This window comes from Rhodofomes roseus (genome assembly GCF_022264815.1).
Source record: "Rhodofomes roseus strain CIRM-BRFM 1785 chromosome Unknown C8Q71scaffold_23, whole genome shotgun sequence".
Taxonomy (NCBI): Eukaryota; Fungi; Basidiomycota; class Agaricomycetes; order Polyporales; family Fomitopsidaceae; genus Rhodofomes; species Rhodofomes roseus.
In genome coordinates, this window is record NW_025952979.1 from 410709 (window position 1) to 433602 (window position 22894).

Sequence of the window (22894 nt, forward strand, 5' to 3'; positions counted from 1 at the left end):
CTTGGTCAACATGTCCCCACCAGCTGGAATGCAAGATCATTGGAATACAAACCGGCTCGGAGACTCTTCGCAAACTGGCGGCGCTCATGGGTGATCAAGCCAAACGGGGGGTTGAGGGATATGCCCGGCGCATTGGCAAATCCACACTCCGACGGTTCTCCGAGCCGGTCAGCACGTCGAATTCTTGCGCGGCGTCATGACGCAGGTACTTTGCTGCCAGTGCACGGTCAGTCATATGACATACGGAACGAGGAGGGTACTCACTCATTCGCGTTACCGGTATAGGCAAGGAAAGCACAAGACTAGTCTCCAGTTGGTTTAGATTCCGTTCAAATATGCGCCGATGGCAAGATGGACTCGATTTTGCGAAATCGGACGCGAGTGCCAGCCCTTCCGAGTCGTTTGGTGCGGTCCTCGTCCCTGCGGTATGCGACGAGCCATGGAGGGATGAAAGCCCAGTAGATGCGCGGATTTCGTGATTGCAGGCGACGCTGTGGGTTCAACATTCGGAAGCGACGGGCAGTCCGCCATGGTCGCCGCCGTGCTGGTCTGACCGTCGTGCATGGGCACCGACGCGTCTGTGGCTGAAGCCCGGCTGTTGCCGAACGTACGCTACGCAGGTCACCGCCGTTTGCTCATCACTCGCCTCCTCGGGCCAGGCTTGGGACCTGGTGCACCAATTCTCCTGCGTTTCATATTGTTTTATCATTGCCAATGCTGCATACACTCGCGATGGATTCCCGACTCTATCTTGTCTCGTATACTACATGTCCAGGATCTAGCCTCGACTCGGAGAGCCATACAGCCAAACCGCCGGCTTGCAAGCCGTCTCTGCGGGATACTACGACCGGACGCGGCTTAAGCACAACTGTATCACGCAGACACCATGCATGATGGCTCCGCGGTTCCAAATCCGCCCCTGCGCAACGGCTTGCCTGAACGCGCAAGGCTGAGCTACCGAACGCTCAGACCGAACACCAACTACTACGCCCGTGCAATCGTATGGGTTGTCTTTGCGTGCGTCCAGGATCACACCATACGAGCATCATGGTACGGACAGTATACCATGAGCTACCATAATTCGCTTCTCACGCGCATGATATTGCTTTCCAGCCACGCACTTGATCGAATCGCTGAACGGTTTGGTAACGTCCCCCTGTTACTATGCACGTTCTACAGCATCTGCGCCAACGACAGGTCGCGATGATTGTTGCTCTTATGAGGCCCAGGGCAAACACGAGTGCACGATGCCCTGTGGTACGGTATACCGTTGCGCGAGCGAGGTGAGCACCTCTGTTTGTTTTGGTGCTGAATCTGTACCCATATTTGTGTAAGGTCTTATTGCTCCATGTCGTTTCGAGGGAGCCATCGAAGACGGCGGACTCCGGTCATGCCGAGACGAGGTTATAGTCCCTGCGCGACAGCCCACTCTGCGCATATAGCCCGTTGCCACAGCTGAACCGTGCGTGTCTGTTGTGTAATCGACATGACTAACTTGTCGCCCTTAGACATCTTCGCTTGGAGTGCGTGGGCCCCCACCTCACGCCTATATAGACTTGGCATGTAGCAGCCGAGATTGGTGTACTTCACAGGAAACGAACTGACGCCGAGGGGCTCGGGTGGGGCTCTGGATCCGGAGGGCGATGGCTGCTTCTGTCGGTGCGTCCTCATCCATAGCTTTCTTATGGTTCAAGTGGAGGTTGAGGGCGCGTGGGCGGGTCTTTGGGTTGACCAAGATCGCTAATACCAGTAGAGAACCAATCCTGCGGGGTTCCCATCGCACAACACGCCCTCCGAACAGTTCACGACGCGAGGCCGCGCAGCGAAACCGCGTTGCCATGCGCGAAACCTCCGGCATGCACCGGGTAAAACGGGCAGACCAACGAAAGGTAGGGTGCTCGAGAAAGGTGTGATCGAAGGATGGGAGGGGGCCTTTATTGGCGAGCTGTAGGGATCATTGGGTTCGTTGAGCCGTTTCACGCACGATAGTTAAGACTCACTGCCGTTCCTGCGAGCTTTGCGCATGGCTGAGGAATCCCACGACGTGTAACACTTCGCCAGGCGACTCGCGCACCAGCTCCGTCACATCGATTGATGTGCTGTAGGCGGGGATGTCGGGATCATCATGGATCCCAAGTCGGTTACTGTCGTTCATATCTACGTGAGTCGCATATCGTTTAGCGAACAATATGTGGACGTCAAGGTGTTGAGGCCTTACCGAGCAGTAACAGACAACCCCATGCTTGAATCACTGGAAGCCACGAGCTCGTGCCTAGCACCGATCCTCTGCTGCCGTAGTCTGGTGTCTCGGTCGTTGGAGGGGATCATAGTCTTACTGGCCAAGACCATAGGCCTGAGGATTATGATTACATCCTCCATGACTTGCGGTAGTCGCAGTGTCGACAAGTCTGTTGTCGAGTGCCTGGTTTCGCAGCCACTAGACGACGAGCTCGTCAGACTCGTCATCTCGGAACGGAGATGTTGCAACATAGGAGGTTGTGGTGCAGACTCACGTTGTCCGTACTTAGACGATCCCACCCCATTTTGTGGTGACTCAACGGGACGCTGTCAAAACAAGGCTCCGCGCGACCCTTGTATGGCAATCCCAGCTTCGACGCGGGGCTAGCACGTGTGACTGCATAAATCATAGGCGGGGTCAGTCGACATAACAAGGTGGCTCTGGGGAATGAAAGGGGACTAACAGGTCGCATCTGGTGTCGTCACGGGCGTACCTAACGTCACGCAGCATCGGATTTCCTTTCCGCTGTCATCTGGTGTTTGTGTTGTTGGAGAGGAGAGCATTTACGGTCTTGCTGTCGGCCAAGACCACTGCTGAGCCGCCGCAGTTACGTGCACACCACCTGGAGACAAAGCTGCATCCCCATGCGTTGTAGACCTTCACGGCACTTTGACGAGTCGGAGGGCGAAGAGCTGTTTGCAGCCACTAGGTAACGGGTCTGCCAGCGGGATCAGTCCAGAGTAGGGGGCGCCAGCGTAGTGAAATCCATCACGGACTCACGTTCGTGACAGAACAACTCCACCCCACCCGGTTCCGGAGTCATTGTGTCTCAACCCTAGACCGAGAACCAGTCCAAGAGCGAGGGCAATAATGGATACGATTGCTGGCATAGCCAGAGTCGTAGCCGGAAGAAAGCTGCGTGATGGGGTTCAATGGCAGGCAGCCCTCGACGACACGCCGTCTTCGTTCTTGGTTGGCTCGATTGCGCAAGACTCATGCTGCTGTACGTCAAAGACCTGTCTAGATAGCACTGACATAGTCACGTACCGAACCCAAGTCACATACGTTCAGGGAGATGAAGACGACCATGCTGTCCATTATCATCGCGGTTTCAGCTAGCAGTGATCCGAGCGAGCTGTCTCAAGAGTCGTCCATCTCGAGCACGGCAGACGTGACGGCTTGGCTCCGATGTGATAGGGACCTGGTGTAGGAAAGGTTTGAGATATATGTCGTAGCGACGGCATGTTTACCGTAGGCGAGCTGCATCATCAGCCTTGCGTGCACACGAAACGCCGTATAACCGATTTGAACCAAGTAAAGCGTTGGTGCTTGGGCTGTGGAAGTGAACGAAGCGGTTTGAATGCAGGCTGTGAGTGAGATCATCGTTCTCGGGGGGCCTTAAATACCACTTGCCTTGTGTGCGGCTATATATGTCCGGTGTTCGCAGCAGTTGTCTGAACTCCATGAGGACGCCGTACGTGACAAAAGAGAATTCGACAGCTATTGTCTCGCTTCTCAAACGTGATGATGCACCCCATACGCTCCTCGCATTACCTTATTGACCTGATATGGGGTTCGGAACGAGGCGTCAGGCTAGCAGGAGCTAACATGGCCCCATGAGCCCGGCCAATTGCCATGCGCAACTGGCGATAGCTCTGGAAAGCAGCATGCAAACATATTAGCTTATTGTCTGGTGGCAGCACATTCGCGGCGCGTTCTTTATAGGCTTACATCGGACGTGACGCGCAAGAAGCACGCGAGCCGTAGGAGCAGAAACTGTTGAAGCCCACTTGCAGATCGGTGCGTTCCGCGGCTTCATGTATCCCGTACCGAGTTATCACGGCAAGGGAGTACCTAGTGTACAGCAGCCACTAAGCAGAACCTCAGGAGTTGAACATAGTGGTAAGTCAAGGGCATATCACAACCTGGGCCGTGCGTGACATACACAAGCCTCGACACCGATTCTATTGTCAACGGTCGTCAACGGTTTGTGTATCACATCTCTATTGGGAACATCGGGTCATTACCAGGATGCAGACTATTGTCTGAGTTCAAACAGGACTTACGGTCAGAACGATCGATCATTGGGTGTTTTGAGGGAGATACGGCGACATGGCAGTGATTGCACATGTATATATGCGTACCATCAGCACTCAGGTCATTAAGGGCATATCCAGCACGCGACGTACCGCTCGACAGCCTTGTAAAGCTCAACAGGACCCACGCAAGGCTTATCTCCGTCTGAACAAATGCTCAAAACCGATCTACGTCGTCGTCCGTGGCGCCGCACTGAATCTTGAGTCTTGACCGCAGCACCGTGCGTGGACTACGTCGACGAGTCGAAGAAGTCAAAACCCTCAGCATTTGAAGAGACGGTGGGAGCAGCGACCCAGGTGGGATCGACCTGGTGCGGTGAGTAGTCACGGTACTGAATGTCTTCTGGGGCCTTGAATGATTGAGATGGTAGGAAACATATTGCGCAAGGATAGCGGATACGAATGTTGCGGGAAAGCATGGCGGAGATGACGATCGACGCGATGCAGACGAACGTATATTCGTGAGCTTGTCTATGCTGGTTTTCTATGCAACTCACTTGATTGACAGACGCTCTCTGCCCCGCGACGCCCTCGTAGCCCATTTTGCATGCAGAAGCTGTCGAGACGCAAACCAGGTACGTCTAGTCGTTAAACCGTTCCAACGCCGCGGCGGTGTATCATAGACATCACGAGGGTTCTAGCTCTTGCGAGCTGTCGAGTCTGTCTATCGGATAGTGCACAACTCGACTGAGCAAGTAAAGCAGAGCAATCACATATCTGTCTTCGAAGAGGTTGCTGAAATTCCTGTAGGCGTAGTTGGCCCTTCAGGCGCGAAGTAGAGGAGCGACCCGGTCGTTAATCGAATAGCGATGCTGGTCGTGTTCCGCGTATGCAGGTGTCGTTCATACCCGAGATGTGATACAAGGCCAGAAATGCAAATCACCGAAGATTTCTTCCAATTTTTGACAGAAACGGAGTCAATTGGAACATCAAACACCAGCTAAGTTAGTCGCAGAGTGTGACGGACGGACGCGCGTCCAGAACGCGTCTGTGGCTGACCGTCACTGGAGGATGCCGCCCGTCCACCGGCGTGCGGCACCACGCGTACGATAAGTATAGTATACTACGTAGCGTATACTATCAGCAACCTCGCGACCATCATGAGCTCATCTGTATCCGCTATGATATTTCCCCTCGCACGTAGCGAGGGTGGATAGTGGCGTGGACAGTACACAACTCGAAAGTGCCACGTAGCGTGGCTACGAGGGTCGAGTAGCATTGCGGGGATGTGCTATGATACAAAATTGTACCTCGTGGTGCGGTTCTATAGCTGGGCGTATGGGAGTAATATGGCGTGTACGTAGATACCAATGGTTAATCCCCTCGTGAGGCTTGGGAGGGTGGCGAGCGAGCTACTTGACACGGAGAACCCGCACGGCACCAGGAATTAGTTGAGACATGTGGTGGCGATGTTTCGACAGCCGGCAGCGAAAGCGGCGCCACTCGTCATACTCCAACCTAATCGACTCACCACGGACAGCATATTTACCACTAGTAGTTTCGGACCAGCCTCTCATGAACACCTAAAACGGGTTCCGTTTAAGGTATTCGTGAAAGGGTGGTTCGAAACTACAGCAAATCTTGCCACTTTCGACTCGCCGCCGTACTATGGAAGACACCGCCATGCCTCTGGTCGAGGTGAGCTTTCACCTCTTTCAGAGTCCTGTGGCCGAACTGATGGGTGCATGTGGCGTCTACTGGGCATCGAACGCTATCGACATCTTACTTGCGGGGTCCACATCGCTGAACATGAGCACATAGGTGAGTTACAGGAGCCATGGCAATACATACGGATTATCTTACCCTGCTGCAGCAGTGCCCTATATCGCGTCAAGACCTTTATATCCAAGAGTAAATACACTTGCATATGGTCAGACAATGTCATTGATTAATAATCGATGAGCAGGCTCACAAGGTTATCTCCTGTTGTGAATAGATTTCTTCCTGATAGTGTGCATTTTGCGCCTCTGTGGGCGTGGAAGCGAATCTGGTTGCGCCGGGAGGCGATTATAGTGGGGTGGAGGTTCTTCAAGCTACGTACAATGAGATGCGTTGTCAGCGGGACGAAACAACGCAGAAACTCGTACCTCGACGCGACTCCAAACGCGTATTGACCATCGATGCCACCCTCAGCGGCTGTGATGCTAGAGGGTGACTCCAGCTTCATCCCACTGTCTGCCCCGGAGCCAAGCATGTCTGGCGTCGGGGTGGCCAAAGCTCCGATCGGCGTACTCACATTGACATGATAATAGCCAATGTCAATGTCCTGGCTACCGAGTGCGCCGAGAAGAGTCGAAAAATTGCTGGGGCGATAGTCTCGCCCCTCGACACCGTGACCTGTCACCACAGGAAGACCGTCCGTACGGCTGTCAAGGGAATCTCTGTCCAACGATCAAATCAGCATTGCAAAGGACACTGCACTCAAAGAGGTATACCTTGGGATCCCAGCGTCACCATGTTGATTGTCGCCCACCAGAGTATCGTTGAAGTCGTCGCAAGGCCATTGCTCCGAGTCCTCTGTAAGGACCCTGTTGAGGTTCGAATAGGGGTCAGGATGTGGAGTCATGACCCCGATCTGGCCGCCGCACACCGCGCAGCGACAGCGTAGACCGCGATTTCGACCAACTCGTGTGTCTCCCGTGGCCGCCAAGAACACCGGAAAGATTGGAACAGAAGATTGTCCCGCCCTCACTGCAACACCATGCCTTGCCTCCACACAATGAGACCCCTCACGGAGAGATCCATAGAGCAAATCTCTCGTGGAGAGATCGGCTTTCCCGTGATGTGATATGGGATTGGGTGCGAGGTTGCCTCTTAGCAGGTGCACTGAGAGCCATACGGAGGCGAGTTCGCACGAGTAGCGCACCTCCGTTCTTCGCTCCACAAGTCTACCAGTTCGACGTGAATGACGACAGCCTTAGAGCGGATAGAGGTGAACGTACCACAGCAACCCGGAGAATAGTGCTTCACAGGTGGGGCAGTTGATGGACTCGCTTCACGTGCTTGATGAGTCCTCCGAAAGTCCCGACCACCTTGCGGTAACGACCCCCCGTAGGGTGACGCTATTGGCACTCTGATATTTCCTCGTCGTCGGGATGCTCCTTCCGATGCTGCTTGGAAATATTCGCGACAAGAGTCTGACAGGATTTGAGGTGTACATTTCGAGGCGAGAAGGGGTTGACTCACGTGTCCTGATTTGCGCGCCTTGCTTATGTCTCCTTGTGGCGCAGGATGATGGGCCACCGTTGAAGGGACTGGGTAATTCGTGACAGGCAAGGTTTGGGATATATGCCATAGCACCGGGGCGCGTAGTGGCGGAGATTTGGTTCATCGACCTGGTGTGTCCGCGGAACGATAGGCGCGATGTTTGATGTGTGAAGAACGGCTGCTGGAAGATGCGTCAGACGTGGAGGTCAATGATGCGAGTTGTACGTGGGTTGTGAGCCAGCTTATCTCTCCAGGGAGCTCTTTTATATCCGATAGTTGTGTGGGTCCGTGTGCACCTGATGTTTCCAGAAGATGTTTGAGTTCTGTCGCTACGGTGCACGTAACAAAAGAGAATCAACGCCTATTGTTGTTGTAGAACAAATTAGATGACGTACCCCTAGCAATTTGCGCACTATCCCTGTAGACCCAGACATGGGGCTAGCAGGCGCCAACATGGCCCTACATACACCGGCGATTGTCGTGCCCGGTCTGTATCAGGCCTGAAAGCAACATGAGAAGCTTATTGTCTTGGTCCAGCGCATTTTCGTGGCGTTTGTTAATGACTCACATTCAGTGGCGCGACACGCACAGCACACGACGAGGAGCCAGCGAACGGGATATTTTTGCAGATCGGTGTGTTCCGAGTCTGCGCTTTCATGAACCCTCCATAGTCCTTGCTAGAGCGCGAGGGAGCTGGTGCGTCGTGCCCTCTATTCTGAGGGTGCTCGGGCGTCGAGTCAGGCTGTGATCTGGGTGCAATGCAGACACTGAGGTTGGACGACCAAATCAACCGGGCGCAACTTGAAGAGCTACGCAGTAGATCAACGTGTATTTTGTGTATGCACGACATATGCGGATATGCGAGGAATGGGGCGTCAAGACGTTGAAGGTGAGACCCAGTTCAAGGTTCGGGAGGAGTGGGAGGCGCTCGCGACAGATGCGTCTGTCTGTGGCTGAACGCGAACGTTGAACGTTGAACGCGTAGTCTAGACTTAGGCAGCCGTCTTCAGTTTCGCGACGCCAACAATAAGAATGTACGTCCAGCGGGGATGTTCCACTCTAACACTGATTCTACATATGTACACATAGAAGTCACTGTATTATACTCAGTGACTAGCCTAGGAATGCCTGATGGGACGTAGATGAGAAGACCGTAGTGCCAAACTGGGCCGTACTCTATCGTCCTTCCAATGCCATCGTCGAACTGGGCAGCGCCTAGTACTCCGGAAGTCGTGCTTCTGTATAGTACCGAGTACGAAGATCATTTTCCAACAAACGCACGACCCTGAACTAACACGACAGCACATCAAAGGGCATCATGCGAGACCATACGATGTGCTGTCGTGCGAGCACAGACAGCACAGACATGCGTGTCATTGGAGGGTGAAGCAATGTTACGTCTAGGCTCGGAGCGTGCTGCATCCATGTCCATGTGTTCTGAGTCCAGAACAATATCGGCGTCTTAGAGAGTAACTGGAGTAGGCAGTCGACGTTGCTGAGGAAGCGGTAATTGTCTTCGCGGGACATCCGTGGCAGCGCTGCCATGAACCGCATTCGTGTTGGATGGCTTCGTGTCTTGTGCATGGATGATCTGTAATACAAGGCGTGTGTTGTCGCTGACCGCAGCGCGGGCGGGTCTCGAGGATGGGTCAGCTCCCTCGATTTGGTACTGCCACCTCCGATATTGGGGATTAGACCAGCTAGACCTCTATCCACGGTCCTTGGTAGTAGCAACGGCAGGACCAGGGAATGCAGAGTTGAATGCGTCATAGCGGTTGATGCCTACAGACGGGCCAGCATCTTGGGTAGCACCTGCCGGCACGGGCCTTCTACCACGGCTGAATCCACCTCATGAACTGTCGGTTCTGATTCCGTTCCGGTAGAAAGACCTTTCCTTGCTGTAGAGGTAGAAATCACGTAGGGGATCGTAGCCGGAATAGCCGTTATTCGCCTTGGGCGACCTTGTCGGTGCGTACGATATCTTGCAACGCATCGATCCGTGCCGTGCACTTTCACGTATATTGAAGTTGCTGTGCTGCTGTAACTGTCAGTGACTGTGTTGGATATCAAGGTGCGGAATAAGAAGCCGCTCCCCAGGGCTGTTGTTCGTCTCGTATCGCGTTTCGAACCAGTCAGACAGGTCGGCCTCACTGACGGTGTATCGAAGCTTGATGGCCGAAGTGTCCTTTCCTTCTCCTTCTCCCCGTCGTCATCGTCGGACATGCTGGTAGCCTCCAACAGTAGCTCCGGCGTCAGGATAGCAACGACAGTCGAGGGCCTGGTGAGGGAAGCTCTGGACGCTCGAGTCCGGTCACAATCAGCTGGACGCCGGGCTTTAGTGGGTCAATGAGGTGTTTCGTTACTGTGTGGGTGGACGCGCATGTCAGCAAGATCAGCTTGGAGTAGAAGGCGTGATAGAGCGGGATTAAGACTCACGTTGTCTAACATAAGCTTAGGCCGCGATCCATGTGCACGATGGCTGTAATGAAGGTCAGATCAGCGCAGATCCTGGGTGAACGGATGATGACGTACCTTCGTCCATGTCATCATCCTCTATGCGCACCGAGCAGGTGAGCTGAGTCAAATGCCCGGCAACTGATGGACAGGCGAGGTTATTCGAGGTAATTGGGTGCGAGGGATGAGGTGTACTTACAGAGGAACACCAGGTGGTCTCCAGGGTTCACGTCCTGGACGAGTCGTTGAATCTCCCTCGTCTAGTTGGGTTCATTTGAGCACGGGAGGATAATGTGATAGGAAGCGAACACGCACCATGTTGACCCTGGTGGGCTGCACCTTTCGATCACGCCCCTCCCCGTCGATCAGCACCACAATGTTCTCCGGCGGGTACTCATACACATCTATGTATGTAGAAATGTGAGTACGAAGCTCTGGTCATCGAGCTGAAAGTCGCATTCGACGACACGTACCTATAAGCAGATCCCGTACAGAAGTGACGTCCTTGTGGGGTTCGTCCAACTGTCCGAACTCCTGGCTCACCGGCGAGCCAGAGGTATCATACTTGATTCCAATTAGAAGGGCCTTTCTCTTCTGCTCGGTCGATGGATGGATGGAGGACAGCCGACGGCGGAGCTTACTACCAATGATCTTCATGCACGTCTTTGCGAAGGACGAGCTACGTGGTCGATATTGCGAGTACAAGAGCGCGAGTGAAGGGGTGAACCGCACGTTTCTTGGCGGAATATGAAGCGGTGTGGTGGCACATAGGATTCCGTCGATGATTGTTCAAGCAAGCTCCAGCGGCTCCGCTGCAAGCCTAGTGAAGAAGCGCGATGCGCGGACGACGGGATTCGCGGAGGTCGGCTCTTGAGGTCCACTATCGCGATGCTACGATGAGGCGCCGGAACCGCTGGAACATTGACGGACAAGGATGGAGCAGTTGCGACGTCCAGTCTCGGTATCTTACCGTCCATGCCCTTCAACCCAAGCCCCTGGAACACGGTGCGGCCCGCTAAGAAATCTAACCTCCGCATGTCTTTAGGACGGCCAGCGGCGCGCTGCTGCTCGGCGACGGTGACGGGCCGTCATGTATCGCAATGAGGACGCCGCGGACGCTCGCGTAGAGCGGGGCGGTGAGCGATGTCCGACACTCCCCCAAGGGTACGATGCTGACGCCGCGGACTCGCTCTGCACCAGGGACAGCTAGGTCACCCTGGGCTCGCGGTCGTGAGGGGAAACGGATGCAGTCCCGTCCGAGTTGGCACCTTCACCATTTCGCCGAGGCAGTGGATGCGTGAAGTCGAACGCGTGCAAAGCGACTAGTGGAGTCATGGCGATCGCAAGAAAACATGCAGATGCGTCAGGCATAGTCCCCGCCATTCCCGTGCGACCGTCGTTCGTCTTCGGAACACTGGCAGTTAGGTGGAATAGCGTAAGCATGGGACCGTACAGGAATCGCGGCATAGATAGAACGGACCTGCCACCAACGACCTTTCCGCGACCGCGATACCTGGGCGTCTCACTGGCACGTCCAGGCAAGAAACCCATCGTTTGGATGATCATGAGTCTTGATCTGCACGCCGCTCTTAACACCGGTGTTCAGAGTCGCTGTCGGAATAGCGCACCCAGGGGCAGTAGCCGGCACAGCATACAGGACCGTATTGCTCGACCGATCTGTCACAACGTGCGCGGATTGCCTTTGCGTCTGTCCGGCCTCGGAGCACGGGTCCACAGCGACGGCCGAAAAGACGCGTTGTGCAGGACAGCTACGTGCGACGTCGCGCATATTTCTGCGCTAGGCGGACGACTGTCGCTTCATCGGCGTCAGAGCACCAGTGGAGTTGTGTGGCCGTTTACCAGATAGAGTGCTTCTCTAGGAATGTACATTTGAGGTATGTGTCGTAGTTACGAGGATTCACCTGGTGTGGATGGAAAAAATGACGTGAGCTCTACATGCGCGGTAGAGTGAGCGTTGTCAGATGAAGCGTTCGTTCGCAATGGTACAAGGCTTACGGAACAGTATCTATGGGACATCATTGAAGAGGTACTAGCTTGTCTGGCGAATAGGAGTGTAGGTTCTGATTCGTCACACTGCAACTAGGCCTCTTTATATCAGGTCGTGTCGAGCGGGCGGTGAGAAGAACAATAGACTCACCTGAATTGAAAGACAATAACGACCCATTCAACTCCGCGCGGTTGCCTCAGGTCTGGTGGTTCCTAGCAATACAAGCCTCCGCAGATGTGTTTGTGAACTGCCGCTTTTTGTGCGGCATCCGACGCCCAATGACGATAAAACCTTAACGTGAAACATGACAGTGACAATTGTCTATTCCCAGACAGGATCAGACAAGAACGTAGGCTCCGTGCCACTGACGGAGGGATAACGGCGAGCGGTGAACCGGTGATGCCCCAGCGACTACACATGTATATATGCGTCAGCACGAGCAGTGGACAAAGGCACATTTAGCATAGTCACGTACCGCGTATAAATACAGAAGAAATGAAACCTCTAGTCAAGAGTTTGTGGGAGGTGCCCGCAGCGGGACAGGGAGTAGGATCGCCCCAACACCGTGACGTGCCGCGGGAGTCGCGGCGTCCCTACGAGACCAGGCAATCTCTGGTGTATAGATCCCAGCGGTGGTCAGTCGTCTACAGCAGAAGATTGCTGGTATGGATGGTCTAGGCCAGCACGCCGGAGGAACCTCTGAGGTCGCAGCGCTGTGGAGGACGCGATGACTCTGAGCGATGGAGCAGTCAGCTCATCAGCAAAGATACGACTTACCTAGACTATGACTGCCACACTCTCCTCCCTCCTAGACCCACTCGCAGCCCATCGCGTATACAGGAGCTGTCGAGATGCGGGGCGATACGTCGAGTTGACCAAACGACGCGAGGGCTCTGGATGCTGAGACAGATCACTATCGCTGCTCAGACTGTGCGCAGCAGTACGGCCTGACTGGAGTCGTCATGATCCGAAGTACTCGATGAGACAGTCCCTGGCACATGCGTAGGGGCTGAGAGCATTGGCAAGCGTGACGAGAGCAGCGACCTGGTGGTAGGTCAACGGAACGGCGATTCTGGCGCGTGTGCAGGTGGCGTTTGTTCATCGCTTTGATATAAGGACAGATTCGAGTCCATCGTTCAAGGACCCCTATTAATTGGGGGAGAGGCCTGATCCCAATCCGGACAGAAACAGGCCACTTTGAGGGGGGTATGCCTGATGCAATCCGGACAAAATCGACGTTCATGAGGGCGGATGCCTGAGCCAGTATCCGGACATGGTTCCTCCAGCCCCGCGAGGCCTGAGCCAGTATCCGGACATGCCCCCGGGAGGGCTCGTCGTCGTTGACGAGTCCTGCGCAGACCTTCTCGTGGTCCGGGGGGTAAGTAGTCTCATCGGAGACGAAACGAATTGCGCTATAATGTTCTCCAGCGGACATCAGGCTGGAAAACACGGGCTGGAACGATTCCACAACAGCTGCTCTTGCTGGCCCGGAGTACCGACTCCACAATGTACACTACGTGGCGACGGGGATGACCCAGACTCAGTGCCCTGCCTAACCAATGCCACCCATCTGAGACCCGAAGCCTACGACGATATGCTCTTAGACGGCGTCGAGCGTGACAACCACGACGGCTAGCATGACAACGGAGGCGATGCACCCGCTGCCAAGTCACTGGGTTGATTCCCATAAGACCGATTGGATACCGCTGAGACGCGGGACAAGCGTCCCGTGACTGACCACCGGATCGATAGCCGGACGACCCGGCCACACGATGGCGAAGGCAAGCTTGCCGCCCCGGCGCCCAAGTCACGTGAATATCTGGTGGCCGTCCAAGCCGAGCGCCGAGCCCGAAGCAAGGCCGCAGGATGGAAGATGATACTCCCGGGCAGAGCATATAAGACTCGAGACACAGCAGGCATTTTTCAACGCACGGTGCCCTACACCATGCCCATGATTCCTATGACTACGTTCCACCATATGCACCACATAACCTCATAAAAAACTACATAAACGCCCACACGTCAAGTCACGTTGTAGCAGACTCTGGAGCATAAAAAACAAACGTAACCGGATAAATAAAGACGCGCATCACTTGAACTATGTTTCTCACCTTCTCCGCCAACAAGAAGGCACCAGACGTGTCCACGCTGAGAGGGACTGCTCCCCTTGAAGGTATGATACCACCTACGATAACGATCTGACGATTAATCAAGGACATACGAAAAGACCTCCTACGTACCCGTGCTCCAAAGCCTCCAAGCTACGCAGTGAGCGTGGAGGTCTACGTGCGGAGAGAGCCAGAGGTCAACGTTGACCTCCACACGGAGACCTGGGTTGTGGACAGGCAACCAGAGCGACCCTTGGCCCGCGGCCACGTCTTGACCCTCCGATCTCTGGACCACGTGATCGGATCGGGCAGGATATCGACAATCACATGCCTAGCCCGGCACTGGGTCACGTTCCGCCTCGCCGGGGCACGTGAAGGAACGCAGATCCGGGTCCCGGTGCCCTGGGCCGGCCTCAGCGGCTACAAGATCCATATCCATGCGACACAATTTCACATGCTTTCGCCTACCCCCGAACCTCACGAGATCTTTAAGGACACCCCGCCCTTCGCGGATCCGGACGTTAATCCGTACGAATTCGATCTCACTGCGGGAAAGGAGATCTGCCTCCTCGCCAAACTGCGTTCGGAGCTGGAGGATATGAACTATGACGGGCAGGATGGAGAGGACTAGAGGAGATAAGGATAACCGACACTATGAAAACATGTGACTATGCTATGACTCCAGGCTCGGAATGAACTGGCCCATCGCCACTCTACACGTCGCTCTATGTAATACACCCAACCGGCTGCCTCAGCCTCGCTCTTGCCCGCAATAGACACAGCCGAGACGCTCAGGAAGTGCCCGCTGATACCGGGAGCCCCGATCCATCGGATATCCCCATTAGGTCTACGGAGCACATGAGGCCGCAACACTCCCAAAAAGGGAACGGAACCGATTGTTAGGCGCCACAAGGAACACTGACAACTGGCCCCTACACATCCCACTCCCTACCCGCAACGTGTCACCCCTCCTCGACGCACCATAACAAAAGCCCATCCTAAAGTAATATACCGAGCAGCGAGGACAACACAACGCTCCCGACACCGTCACACCACGCGCCCCCACCGAACAAACAGAGCGCCAAGTTGGGCGCGATGCGCCACGGTGCCTGCGCGGGTATGATCAATTAGTGCCACGAAAGAACGCTACTAACGACACCACGTACGTGAACGGGGAACAGCAATAACGCTCCCAGCCAACCAGCACCAGGAAGAACCAACATAGACCCTTAAAACCGCGACAGCGGGTTACAAATATTAAGTACTGCGGGAACGTGAATAGCGGCGACCCTCCCGCCCGACATCGTCGCGACATAACCTTGTCCACCAACCGCGCGGCAGCACCGTACCAGCGCATTATCTGGACATGGCTATACCAGAATGGTGAGTGATGGCCTCCCAACCTACGCCGCGCTGTCAAAACCCGGGAGCACGAAGGAGACCTCCATACTGATCTACCTGTCAGCGACAAGGATTTACGACACTGGAGCCCCCGAGGAGCAGCCAGCTGACAGCGAACTATTCGCGGCAATAGAACGACGAGGACGAACGCGACCCTCTCTTAAAAGGAGACATCCGAGACACGACATCCGCGCCCAACAAGCAACCGCACCTAGTGAGCAACCAGCTAACTCCGTACCTCTGCTTCCGGCAACATCTCTGCTACAATGTCTCAGTCTATCCCCAACGTCAACCCCGCGTCTCGTCCGTCTAGCCCGAAAGGACCGACGGCGAGCCCAGCCCCTAGTGGCAGAACTTCGAACGACGCCATGCCGCACTCGCCCACCTATGCGCAAATGGCTGCTCGCCCTCCGTCCCCGAGGTCTACGAGCAGTGCTCGCAGCGAAGTGTAAGTATCGCTTGCGCCCTTCTTAGTGAAGCTCCCCCTAACAAGAAGTGCAGAACTGCTCCCAGAGGCAAAGCCCCGGCCACGCCTCCTCCTACCCCGTTGCCAACGGAGACTCCGGACGCTGCGCCGTTCACCCGTATGTACTGCGATCCTATCGTTGCGTATAGCACTAACCTCCAAAACCAGAGAGCGTCGCGGAACCCGAAGACAACGGCGATCACGAATGGGTGACCGTCAAGACGTCGAAGAAGGTGAAGAAGAACAAAGCTAAGAAGAACAAAGGGAAGGCCAAGATAACGGACTCTGCGCCCGCCGCGACGACCAGCCGCGAGGCCGACTCTCCAGAGCTGCCCTCCTCCCCGAAGGAGCGCGAGCCCAGGAAGCGCCGCCGCGTCGCCGCTGACTATGGCGACGACGACCGCTCGACTGACAAGCACCAGGACGCCCCGCCAAGGTCCTCGTTCCCCTCAAACTCGCTGCCGATCTTCGGCCAGAGCCCCCCCTCTCCATCCTTCTTTGCTACCACTATGAACTATGGCAACGGCAACGCTCCCGGCGACAGCAGCGACATGGACGTCGACGTCACGGCCGACCTCCGCGCCGAGCAGTTCGGCCAGCCGAACCTCCTCCTTAACCACGGAGACCCTCCTAGCCAGACCTCTCTTCGTAACAACCACTTCGGACACCTTACGCCCGATGCAGCTGCTCCGAGCTCCTCCTACTCGAGACGGAGTGATCGCAGGTCCGCGAGGAAGCCCTCCCCTGCTATGTCTGGTAAGCCTATACGTTAGGAGGCCAAGGCGAGACAACTAACTGACGAACATGACCGATGGCAGATGACAACCCCCCGTTCCCTCTAAGCCAGGCCCGCGTCTCGTCGTCTATCCCACCAACGACTCCAGTCCAGACGCGTGGCCAACGCGTCCGGACTGTGACACCAGCGGCTCCGTCGCGCGTGTCGACCAGGGCGAGCCGAGGTCGACGCGACGAGAGGTCTCCGACGCCGCAGCCGTCACGTAGCATTCACGTCTCCAGTGACGAGGACGTACCTCCCCGCAGCGGAGTATCCTTCTTCTCATCCGATGACGACCGCAGCCCGACCCCTCCTCGTCGACAGCGCGGCCGTGGCCGTTACTCAGTCGCTGTTACGCGAAGCGTGACACCTAGAGCACTAGCTCTCAACCTAACCCTAAACGTAGGGACCTTAGGTTCTAATCGTCCTTGGATGGGGAGGATGGTCTGAGACGCTGCTAAGTCCGTCTAGCAGGTCGAGCGGGGAGTTTCTGATATCCAAGGAGCTGGTGAAGCTTCAATAGATAACCAGGTCGAACTGAGGTTCGACCGCTACTGTACACTGGTCTTATATACATGGGGAGTTCAGGGCAGGTCCTGGACGAGTCACAACTACCTAGCCAATAGGAGCGCGGGGGAGTGAGTCATGACGAGTCAGGGACCGAGTCATAAACGATGAGTCAGGTATGAGTAAGAGACGAGTCACGACGAGTCATACTGAGTCAGAGATCACGTGAACTGCCCCGGGTTGGACCGGAGCGAACAGCGAAGGAGTCCGAAGACTAGAAGCGTAGCGTCATGGGGTTGGGCCCATGCTAAGGTAGTACAACGGTCAAGCGCAAAATAAAGGAAAACAAACGTTGACGTAACATAAGCCCCTTCCTAGAGTCGACGTCCTCGTCGACTTTTCTAAGCTTGATCAGGCGGGGGCAAGAATGTCGTACTCCCATCACGATGCCTGCGCAGTTGAGCAACCGCAATCCCCGAGTCGGTAGAGACGAGGTCCAATACCGTGGACTCCGGCGAAGGTTGGAAGGATGACGTGGGCGAAGTGGTCAGTTGGCGGAGAGGAATGCGGTCCATTCCTTCGACCGGTTCGTAGACGGGGAGCGGGAGTGGGTCGGCATCGTTGGGAGGCTCGTTCTCGTCAACCTCCGAGGGGTTCGGGGTCTCGAGGTTCGATCGAGTAGAGACGGGAGAGGTAGGTACCGTCCCCAGGACAGGGTGTGGATGCGGGGTATCAGGGCGCCGACTCTCGTTATTCTCCCGGCGTTCACTAGGTGGAGGGCGGGCCCCATAGAGCTGAGTCTGGTCGATGTAGGGTTCCTCCTCGTAGTGGAGCTCGGTGAGGGCGTTACGAGCTTCGAGGCGACTCTCGTAGACACGGACGAGGGCGGTGGATATGTGCGAGGTCATGTCATGGGCCCTTGCCGGGTCGGCAAAGGCGCCATTGACACGGCCGTGGAGGACGACGTACCACTGATGCGCGTTCTCGAGGGTGATTCGTTTTGCTCGGAGGTACGGGGGAAGGAAGTCCGTTGGTCGGGATGCGATGAGGGATCGGTTTCCGGCGTAGAGTCTGTCCGCGCACATCGTCCACATGGCTGCCACCGGTTGTGTGAACACTCCTCCTCTCAGGAGGTCGGTCAGAGAGCGGAGGTCCGGCGGGAAGGTGGGGGCCTCGGCTTCGTTGGCCGAGCAGAGGGACTCGACGTGTCCCGGCTGACGACGATTGCAGCGGGGGCAACGGTAGTGGGGGCAGTCGACGGTGCGGTGGTAGGAGATGTTGGTTCCATGACAAACGGTGCAGGGGGAGTAGTTGGTTACGATACGGGCGAAGTCTCGGGCATTGATGTCAGTGAAGGTAGGGGAGACCACGAAGTCGCGTGTGTACTGGATGTCGTTGACAGGGACAAGCGACCTGGCGACGGACTTCATCGCAGGGTGGTCCTCGAGATCCTTGAACCTGCGCATCAACCTCCGCGCCGATGCATTCCTCCTCTCGGCATAGAGGTGGACGGCGTCCTCCATGAGGTCCTGCTGGACCCAGACGTCTGCTGCGGCGTCGTAGAGGTCGGCGAGGGAGTCCAGTGCATCGAGAGCGACACTGGGGTCGTTGGAGAGTGAACCGTTACGCTCGAGTGCGGCGACGAAGGCGTTCGGCGCCGAGAGCACCTGTGAGGCGAGGGGCCAATTGAGGTGGCCTCCCGGGAGTGGGCGGCAGCGAAGGAGGGAGTCGAAGAGGGAGGCTGGTGCTGCGGGGGTTGTCTGGTCGAAGAGGCCGGCCTCGGTGGAGGCCGAGATGTAGGTTTGCACCGGCCTTCGTGGCCTTCGGTCCTGACTAGGAAGTGGCATCGGTGGCACTTGTGGTAACGGGGGTCGAGTGGGAGACGTTGCTTGCGGTTCAGGCCGAGATAGGGGAGCTGGTTGATGGTCCACGCGTCGTAGTAAGCCTGGAGGGAGAGGTCGTCGTAGGCAGCGGTGGAGGGCATAGAGCTCAACTCAGCAGTCGCAAGCGTTGTCGTCTTGGGGTCCGAGTCTCACCACTCCAAGACGGCTCTTCTCTTTATACTCGTAGAGGAGTCGGAGATGGTGCGCGCGCTTGTACTCATCAAGGGTTTCTTCCCCTGTGCCCAGGAAGACGTCTTCGGGTTCCCACGAGTTCTCACTGGGAGGGTACCCTTTCCACTTCACGAGGTATCGGCGTCGGCTTGCCGTTCCCTTGTGACCAAGGATAGCTTCGAATTCCCAGGAGTTTTCTCCGTCTACTTCATCCGGGGGAGGTTCTGTATAGGTCGGGCCGTGTTCCTCGGTCTCATTGTACGGGGATAGGAGACCGGCGTGGAATACAGGGTGGATTCGCCATTGCGGAGGCAGTTGGAGGCGATACGTCGCTCTTCCCATGACCTCGGTGATCTTGAAAGGACCTTCCTTCTTAGGAGCTAGTTTCCTCGTGGCGTAGGGGAGGCGGAGGTGCCGCGTGTCGAGCCATACCTGCTGATCTTTCTTGAAGGCAGGCGTGCGGTCCTTGATTCTCTTCTCGATGACTCGTTGCGCAGCTTCTAGTGCAAAAGCGGCTTCTTCTCGGGCTTTCTGCAGCCGCTTGAGTCGTTCTTCCGTGGTTGGGGAGTCAGCAACTTCGGTGATGTGGGGGATTCCTCGGGGTTCATATCCCATCATTGCGTAGAATGGCGACATCTTGATGGCGGAATGAGGTCGGGAGTTGTGCGCAAACTCGGCGTCAGGGAGCATCTCGTCCCATGTTTCAGGATTGTTCGCGCAGAAGATTCGGAGGAATATCTCGAGTTCCTGGTTGGCTCGTTCCGTCTGGCCATCAGTCTGGGGGTGGTACGCCGTGGACAGTGCGCGTTCAATTCCGGTCAGGCGGCAGAGTTCTCCCATGACCTTGGATGCGAACTGAGGGCCACGATCGGAGATGAACTTGCGTGCAAGTCCGAAGCGTCGGTACACGTGGTCGTGGTTCATCTTGGCGGTTGTTTCGGCGTCCACCTGGTCCGTGCATGGGATGAAAATTACCCCCTTCGTAGAGTCGTGGTCCACCACGACATAAATAGCATTATGTCCGCGGGGAGTCTCGGGGAGTGCGGTGATGAAGTCCATTGTTTGGCATGAGAACGGTGTGGCGGGGTGTTGTGGCGGGATTGGGATGAGAGGAGTCACTGTGGGATGCGTGTTCGGTTTCATCTGCTGACAGATTCCACATCCCTTGACGTATCGTGCGATGAATTGTCCCATTCCAGGCCACCAGAAGTCGCGTTGCACGAGGGTGGTCGTCTTGTGGATGCCCGGATGTCCTGCGGAGGGGAGCTCGTGGTACAAGCGTACCACGTTCCGTCGGAGTCCCGCATCCGGAGGAACATACACTCGTGATTGATACCATACCAGGTCTCCGTCCGTCTGCCAATCCGTAAGCGAGGTCTTCGCAGGTGCAGGTCCTTTGCCAAGGAGAGCATCGAAGGCCTCCTTTACCATGGGTTCCTTTTCATGGCAGTCTCGTAGGCGATCGAGGAGGTCCGCGTTGATGGCTCGCACGAAGAGCTGGGGGGCTAACATCACGATGTCGTCGTTGTCATCAGCCCCGGTATCATGGTCACTGCGTCGGGATAGAAGGTCGGCGATGGTCATTTGCGTTCCAGGGACGTGTGCCAGTTCATAGTCGAATTCGCTGAGGAACAGCGACCATCGTGCTTGTCGTCGATTGAGCTTCTGCGCGGTGCGCCAGTAGGTCAAGTTACGGTGGTCCGAGCGGATTTGGAGCTTGTGCGGGCTACCTAGGAAATAGTGTTTCCAGGTCTCCAGACCGCGTATGATGCTGAGGAGTTCGCGGTCGTAGATCTCGTAGTTCCGTTCGGCGGGGTTCAAGGACTGGGAGATGAAGCCACAGGGGTGCAAGTCTCCGTTTGCATCACTCTGTAGCAGGACACCGCCGGTAGCAAACTTCGAGGCGTCGCATTCGAGAGCAAATGGCCTGGTTTCATCTGGCATGACCAAGGTGGGAGCACGCGTAAACTCGTGCTTCAGATCCTCAAAGGCGAGTTGTTGCTCCTCGTCCCAATGCCATCGTACGTCCTTCTTTGTGAGGTCCACTAGGGGTCGTGCACGCTCAGAAAAGTGGAGGATGAACCGTCGGTAGAAATTCGCAAATCCGACAAAGGAGCGGACTTGCTTGACTGATTCGGGTACGGGCCAGTCAGCGATTCCGCTCACTTTCACGGGGTCCATGGCAATGGTGTCCGGTCGGATTATCATTCCCAGGAATTCCACTTCAGTGACGTCGAAGTGGCATTTCTCGGGTTTGAGATAGAGGTCGTGGTCCTTGAGGCGCTGGAGGACTCGTCGAGTCCGTTCGTGGTGTGTTGTGGTGTCCGCGGAGTAGATCAGGATGTCGTCCATGTAGATGACTAGCCAGCCTTCAGCTAGCATATCTTCGAAGATGGAGTTCATCATCCGTTGGAACGTCGAGGGCGAGTTGCATAGACCGAAAAACATGACCGTGGGTTCGTATAGTCGTGGCGGACCCTGGTTGGATCCGGGAACCGCGAAAGCTGCCTTCCACTCATCGCCCTCCTTGATTCGGACATTGTTATAGCCGGCGCGCAGATCCATCTTGGTGAAGATCTTTGCGCCTTTAAACTTGTCCATGAGGTCTGAGATCAGGGGGAGGGGGTAGCGGTCTTTGACCGTATTCTCGTTAAGCTTTCGGTAGTCCTGACAGGGTCTCCATGTTCCATCTTTCTTTCCAACAAAGAAGAAAGGACTGGCGATCGGAGAGTTGGAGGGTCGTATGTAACCTTTCGACTCGTTCTCTTTCAAGAACTTGTCAAGTTCCTCGCGTTGAGCATGACTGAGAGGGTAGACCTGGGTCTTCATCTCCGAAAACCCCGGTTTCAGGTTGATCTCGTGGTCGTACTCGGTGTGCTCTGGGAGTCGAGATGCCGTTACTTTATCGAATACCGGGAGGAAGTCATGCAGATAGGGAGGGACGATTTCCTCAACCGTCTTCTGCTTCTTTCCGACCCACTCAGAGAGCGCTAGCTCAGTGGCCGTGGTGGTTCGTCCGATCGAAAATGCCGTGGGGATTAGTGCGCCGGTGCCGGTTCGTATCATCCGATTGATAGCATGCCTGGACGGCAGGGGCTCTGGGGTGTCTTCGTGTTCCTGCGTCAATGGTGTTTCAACGAAAGCGAGTGTTGCCAAGTAGTTTGCACCAGGGGCATACGATGCCAGGAATTCGTCAGGGTCCAGATCTTCGGTCATGGACCGGAGTCGTGCTTCATAATCTTCCTCGCTCTCGAGCGGTTCAGGGTGTGGGTTCATAGGGGGGAAGTTGGGGAGTTCCTCAATTGGCTCGTCCAAGAGAGAAGTCTCCGCTACAACTTCCTTCTGAGGAGCATCAACAGCTCGCTCGTGTTCTTCCTCGGGAACATCCTCGACGGTCACTCGTCGAGGTGGGGTTGGTTCACGGGGTTCTTCGGGGCTGCAGGCCCGATCGGGTGGTTCCTCAACTTGTCGGCGGATCCGATAGACGGGAGCGGGAGGTAGCTCCACTTTGATAGTTCGTAGGATTTCCGCCTTGCTAAGCTGTTCGTTCTGCTCGCGTTTGGCCCAGTACGTCTGGTC

At 55.9% G+C, this 22894-nt stretch overlaps 5 protein-coding genes across 5 annotated transcripts; 2 read left to right on the top strand and 3 right to left on the bottom strand.

Annotated features, from left to right (window-relative positions):
* Positions 1-6045: 6045 nt before the first annotated feature.
* Positions 6046-7818, bottom strand: C8Q71DRAFT_280158 (uncharacterized protein). Its single transcript, XM_047917487.1, has 8 exons — positions 7522-7818; positions 7278-7472; positions 7202-7223; positions 6771-7148; positions 6423-6716; positions 6248-6368; positions 6139-6195; positions 6046-6078 (listed from the first exon to the last, which is right to left on the bottom strand). The coding sequence occupies exons 1-7, from the start codon at positions 7664-7666 to the stop codon at positions 6175-6177; spliced, it is 1176 nt and encodes a 391-aa protein (XP_047775108.1). The 5' UTR covers positions 7667-7818; the 3' UTR covers positions 6046-6078; positions 6139-6174.
* A 1792-nt stretch (positions 7819-9610) lies between these two features.
* On the bottom strand, positions 9611-10927 carry C8Q71DRAFT_280254 (peptidase C14, caspase domain-containing protein). Its single transcript, XM_047917489.1, has 6 exons — positions 10470-10927; positions 10312-10400; positions 10196-10256; positions 10075-10137; positions 9979-10021; positions 9611-9904 (listed from the first exon to the last, which is right to left on the bottom strand). The coding sequence occupies exons 1-5, from the start codon at positions 10651-10653 to the stop codon at positions 9984-9986; spliced, it is 435 nt and encodes a 144-aa protein (XP_047775109.1). The 5' UTR covers positions 10654-10927; the 3' UTR covers positions 9611-9904; positions 9979-9983.
* A 1355-nt stretch (positions 10928-12282) lies between these two features.
* Positions 12283-13537, bottom strand: C8Q71DRAFT_280221 (uncharacterized protein). Its single transcript, XM_047917488.1, has 4 exons — positions 12957-13537; positions 12782-12904; positions 12480-12717; positions 12283-12415 (listed from the first exon to the last, which is right to left on the bottom strand). Exons 1-2 carry the CDS (start codon positions 13437-13439, stop codon positions 12782-12784), a joined length of 606 nt encoding a protein of 201 aa, XP_047775110.1. The 5' UTR covers positions 13440-13537; the 3' UTR covers positions 12283-12415; positions 12480-12717.
* Positions 13538-14104: 567 nt separating this feature from the next.
* C8Q71DRAFT_861353 (uncharacterized protein) lies at positions 14105-14743 on the top strand (the record flags this gene model as incomplete). Its single annotated transcript, XM_047927892.1, has 2 exons — positions 14105-14177; positions 14232-14743. 2 exons carry the CDS (start codon positions 14105-14107, stop codon positions 14741-14743), a joined length of 585 nt encoding a protein of 194 aa, XP_047775111.1.
* A 1036-nt stretch (positions 14744-15779) lies between these two features.
* Positions 15780-17169, top strand: C8Q71DRAFT_861354 (uncharacterized protein; the record flags this gene model as incomplete). Its single annotated transcript, XM_047927893.1, has 5 exons — positions 15780-15961; positions 16015-16097; positions 16148-16735; positions 16798-17105; positions 17161-17169. 5 exons carry the CDS (start codon positions 15780-15782, stop codon positions 17167-17169), a joined length of 1170 nt encoding a protein of 389 aa, XP_047775112.1.
* Positions 17170-22894: the final 5725 nt, after the last annotated feature.